The sequence below is a fragment of the Microtus pennsylvanicus genome, chromosome 1, assembly GCF_037038515.1.
Source record: "Microtus pennsylvanicus isolate mMicPen1 chromosome 1, mMicPen1.hap1, whole genome shotgun sequence".
Lineage (NCBI taxonomy): Eukaryota > Metazoa > Chordata > Mammalia > Rodentia > Cricetidae > Microtus > Microtus pennsylvanicus.
Window position 1 is genome coordinate 133,408,488 of NC_134579.1, and position 5,652 is coordinate 133,414,139.

The 5,652-nt window shown below is 45.7% G+C and overlaps 1 protein-coding gene across 1 annotated transcript; it reads left to right on the forward strand.

The window, feature by feature from the left end:
* The first annotated feature begins 441 nt into the window (after positions 1-441).
* LOC142852495 (androgen-binding protein homolog) lies at positions 442-2,644 on the forward strand. The gene is made up of 3 exons (XM_075977415.1): positions 442-502; positions 1,363-1,544; positions 2,549-2,644. The coding sequence occupies exons 1-3, from the start codon at positions 442-444 to the stop codon at positions 2,642-2,644; spliced, it is 339 nt and encodes a 112-aa protein (XP_075833530.1).
* Positions 2,645-5,652: the final 3,008 nt, after the last annotated feature.

Here is a 5,652-nt window from a genome sequence, read left to right on the forward strand (position 1 = left end):
TTGACCCCATAGTTTCCACCTCCAAGCATGAGGAGGACATGCTTGGAGCCAGGAGAGGTGAGGAGTGTTACCAGGAAGTAGAGGTGACAGTTGGGGCCAGCAAGATAGATCATTTGGCTCAACATGTGATTGCTTACAAAGGTCAGCTCTAACCGTCTTCTGGCAAAGGTACAGCCACTTCTGTCCAGAAACTAATGAAGCAAGATGTCTCTCCAGCCATTGGTTCTTCAGAGTGGGAGGGGCTCCTAAGCTCACTCCCCCATGCAAGTGGGAGGGGGATCCACAGGTGCCAGGTTCTTGCCCAAAGGCATTTGGAACTTTTGGAAGGCAGGGTAGGGGATAGGGTGGGATGGAGGTGGGCGGGACTGGGCTCAGGAAGACAGCGGTTTATAAGGTAGCAGGACTTGCTCTGAGAAGAGCATTTAGCACTCACTCTACACCATGAAGGGGACGCTGCTTCTGCTGGCCTTGCTGGTGACAGGGGAGCTGGGCTTCCAGACAAGTGAGAATGGGAACAGATGGCCTTTCTGACCCTTGTTCACCCTATCTACCTTCCATATCAACCTGCTTGAAGATCTAGGGAGTCCCTGGGAGGTCCCTAGCCAGAAGACCTGCAGAAGACCCTTGAAGCTTTCTGTTTAGGATTACAACAGTTGGGATGGGCGGTATGGGGAGACAGTGGTGTGGTGGTGGTGACGGACCGTTAGCTGCATAGACAGTTGAAACTGAGTCATGTGTGAGATTTATGTGAATGTCAGAAATGCAGGGTTGTACACACATACACCCACCCTTCTTCTGGGAATGTGTGTCTATGGAAACTGTGTGCTGTATCTGGGAGGTCTCAGCCTTTGGGAGGGCAGGACTCTGTGGAAGGTCATTAATGTTGAAAGGGGTTTCTGTCCCACCTGGTCCTACAGTCGTTCAGTCCCAAATAAATACGCAGAGGTCTATATTAATTATAAACTGACTGGCCTAGTAGCTCAGCCTTCTTATAACTCTTATGGCTTATATTAGCCCATAATACTTGTCTGTGTTAGCCATGTGGCTTGGTGCCTTTTTCGGTGAGGCAGTCACAGCCTGCTTCCTCTGTGGCTGGGTCAAGACAGCATACTGACTCTCTTCCCAGAATTCTTCTGCCCTTATTGCCCCACCTCTACTTCCTGCCTGGATGTCCCACTTTTACTTCCTGCCTAGATACTGGCCAATCAGCATTTTATTAAATAGGTACAAGAAACAAATCTTTACAGGGTAAAACCATTGTCCCACAGCAAGTTAGAACATTTGTAGAAGTGGCAAGAAACTCTGAGCCTCCACTTCTCCCAGTCTAGCGTTCCACTAATGATGTTCTGTCTGTCTTTGCAGCAGAAGCATGCATTCCTTACTTTGAAGCCTATACGACAATGGTCCTTGGAAACAAGAAATTACTGAATGTCCTCCTTACCAAGTTTCACCCTACTGATGGAGAAAGGGAAGCTGCTAATAAAGTCCAAGAATGCTTTAATGAGGCAGGACTGAAAGCCAAAATCCTGGATTCCATAGTGCTGGTAACTTCTCTACCCCCACACTCCCATGAACCATATGGTAGAATGCTGTGTACGAATAATGCAGGCAACTAGTCATGTGTGTCAAAGAGTCAAAAGCAGAGCACTCAACATTTGCCCACCCTAGCACATGTCCATGCAGCATGCTGGTCCACATCCAGTCTGCCTATGCAAGGTCCTGCAGAAGGCTCCCCAACGATGGGTGACCACCAGGTTCTCACCACAGCAGGGCAGGGACACAGGAGAGTTCTTGGTGTGGATCTGCACAGGGAGGACACCCTTAGCTCTCCTCTAAGGTGCCTGAAACTCCTGTCTACTTGCCAGGGTCACCTTCTCTGGAGCCTCCCTTAACTCTTCTCTCCGGTCTCAGATGGAGCCCTTCTTCCACTGGCTTCCTCAGAGCCACAGCCAGAACCTCCCTCCACGGCTTAGAAGCCGCCACCACCAACCCAGAGAGTGCTTGTGGCTACTCACCCCAGTCATTCCTGTTTGCCTTAGTCTCTTATTTAAGCATAGCTGGATTACAGAAATGCATGTTTAGAATATTGCATCTGTCACTCTCTGTTTCCCAAAGTACTTTTAGTTTGAGTGTCAGGTCCTTCAAAACCACAGCACTCTCCAAGAAGGGATTTCTTCCAGCACATCCACACCGGGATGTATTTCTAACATGACCACACAGCCAATGTGCTGACAGATGTCCTCAGCTATGAGACATAATCAAAGCTAGAACTCAGCCATCTTATTCCCTCTCCAGACCTAGCCCCCAACATGGCTTACAGAACTTCTCTATTCATCCCTACCTGCTAGGGTCGATTTTAGACTCCTCCTGACAGCTGTGGAGGAACTGCAGCTCCCTGGGGCAGAGGCTGCTGCTGGAGTCCTAAATCACTGCAGGGAATTTTCTTCCCTGTTCAGAAGGAGCTTCCTCCTCTTGGGTGACTGGGGAGTCCTGCTGGGGTTCTGCAACTTGACTGTAACCACTTCTGTCCTTTCTGTCTCTTTTTCAGCACTTGATCACTGACAGTCCAGAATGCAAACAATACTATACTCAAGATATCAAGAACAAAATTGACGCATTGCTTTCGAACGTTTTTGGAAAATGATGACTGATCTGAGAGTCATATTGTTGCCCTTTCCTCTCCCTTCCTGATGTTGGAATCCAGACACCTTTCCCTTTCTTGTTCTGTCTCTTAATCTGACTCCAATAAATACCTGCAGCTCTGCTCTGTGCTCATGTCTGTTCGCTGTGCAGGAGTCATGTGACATCTTCAGATCCTGGAAGACAGTATGAGAAATGACTTTTGTGGGCACTCAGAGTAGAACAACTGTCAGTGATTACCCAGATATCATGGGAAAGCCTTTGCAGACTTTTCCTTTGCTATGCAGACCAGGCTGGACTCAAACACACAGAGACCTACCAATCTCTGCCTCCCAAGTGCTAGAATTAAAGGCACTGACTCCCACTACACCAGAATCAGTGCAGCTTTGGGAGACTCTAATACAGGAGCTCTCTAAGTGCAAAGAGCATGGAAGTAGCCACAGGCTTCACCAGGCTGGCAGGATAGAAAAGAGGTGCACAGCTACTCACCTCATATGTTGCCTCTGGGGTCATCACAGGGCAGCTGGCTTTTTACAGGTCAGTCCTTAACAGTGCAGTGACTCAGAAGATGACTTGGGTGTTCTCATAAGATTCTCTTGATCTGCTAGTGACAGTCACCACTTGTTATAGCCTGATCTACATATCAAGTTCCAGGACAGCCAGGGCTGCAAAGAAAATCCCTGCCTGAAATACAAAAATGAAACTTAATACAAACAAAAATCTCTTTTTTTTCAGTATGTGCTCCATCCCAGAGATGCAGGGCTGGTTCAACATACGAAAATTTATCAACGTAAATCGATCATATAAATAACTGAAAGAAAAAAGGATCATTTCATTAGATGCTGAAAAAGCATTTGACAAAATTTAACACTCCTTTATGATAAAGGTCTTGGAGAGGTTAGGGATTCAAAGATCATATCTAAATATAATAAAAGCAATATACAGCAAACCAACAGCTAATGTCAAATTAAATGGAGAGAAACTCAAAGCCATCCCACCAAAATCAGGAACAAGACAAGGCTGTTCACTCTCCCCATACCTCTTCAATATAGTGATTGAAGTTCTAGCAATAGCAATAAGATAACATAAGGAGATCAAGGGGATTCGAATTGGAAAGGAAGAAGTCAAACTTTCATTTGACTAAGAGACCTGTCTTAGACAAGTTAGGTGATAAGTGACACCCAAGACTTTGACTCACATATGCACACTCTGGCATGTCAAGTATGGTCTCTCTCATACACTCACACACAAAACATCCAGATAACCAAAAAAAAAGGAGAGGAATGGCAAGAGGTACCAATAAAAATCATGAACAACATTAGTGATTAGGGAGATACAAAATAATAGCACAAGTAATGAGAGTGGTAAATATTGAGAAGAACAATTGAGCCGAGCAAGTGTTGGTGAGCATCTGAGGGACTAAGTCATAAACAGGATACAGTATGTCACTGTGCAAGATAAACATGCATGTAGTCTTTGACCAGAGTGCCGTGTTCATTGGTTTACATATGTGACAGCTTGAATGCTTTCTAAGGAAAGCTTGTCAGCCTTAAAAAGACCAAGGGGCCTCTCTGTAGGAGGAGGGCTTGCTTTTGTCCCAGTTGCCTGGCTAGCTTAGACCTGAAATAATCACACAGTAACTGTATTAATTGAATCACTGCTTGGCCCATTAGTGATGGGCAGAGATATTGGGTGCTTAAAAGAAATCTCACACTGGCTCAGAACTGAGAGATAAACAGTTATTTATTTAAGGGGAAAACTTACAAATCAGAATTCTCTGCTTTAAGGATGGATGGAGATCAGATCCAAAGCAAGCTGAACAAGCAAACGGGAACCAGGGGGATGAGAGCAGGGGCCGGACATGCTTTTGCATCCGGGTAAAAAGTCTATGAGGCCATGCCCCAGTAGGCAGGAAGTTAGTAGTTATAAATCTTCCCACAGCACATTAGCTGTAGCTTCTATTGGCTAACTCTTTTTTTATTTATTTAATTTTTAATTAATTAATTAAGGATTTCTGTCTCTTCCCTGCCACCGCCTCCCATTTCCCTCCCCCTCCCCCTCCCCCTCGTGAGTCCAAAGAGCAATCAGGGTTCCTGCCCGGTGGGAAGTCTAAGGACCACCCACCTCCATCCTGGTCTAGTAAGGTGAGCATCCAAAGTATCTAGGCTCCCACAAAGCCAGTACGTGCAGTAGGATCAAAAACCCATTGCCATTGTTCTTGAGTTCTCAGTAGTCATCATTGTCCGCTATGTGCAGCGAGTCCAGTTTTATCCCAGGCTTTTTCAGACCCAGTCCAGCTGGCCTTGGTGAGTTCCCGATAGAACATCCCCATTGTCTCAGTGCGTGGGTGCAAGCCTCGCGGTACTGAGTTCCTTGCTCGTGCTCTCTCTCCTTCTGCTCCTGATTTGGACCTTGAGATTTCTGTCCGGTGCTCCAATGTGGGTCTCGGTCTCTGTCTCCTTTCCTTGCCTGATGAAGGTTAATCTTCAGGAGGATGCCTATATGTTATTCTTTGGGTTCTCCTTCTTATTTAGCTTCTCTAGGATCACTAATTATAGGCTCAATGTCCTTTATTTATGGCTAGAATCCAAATATGAGTGAGTACATCCCATGTTCCTCTTTTTGGATCTGGCTTACCTCACTCAGGTTGGTGTTTTCTATTTCCATCCATTTGCATGCAAAACTTGAGAACTCATTGTTTTTTACTACTGAGTAGTACTCTAATATGTATATATTCTATACTTTCTTCATCCATTCTTCCATTGAAGGGCATCTAGGTTGTTTCCAGGTTCTGGCTATTACAAACAATGCTGCTATGAACATAGTTGAGCATATACTTTTGTTGCATGATAGGGCATCTCTTGGATGTATTCCCAAGAGTGGTATTGCTGGGTCCAGGGGTAGGTTGATCCCGAATATCCTGAGAAACCGAAACACTGCTTTCCAAAGTGGTTGCACAAGTTTGCATTCCCACCAGAAATGGATGAGTGTACCCCTTTCTCCACAACCTCT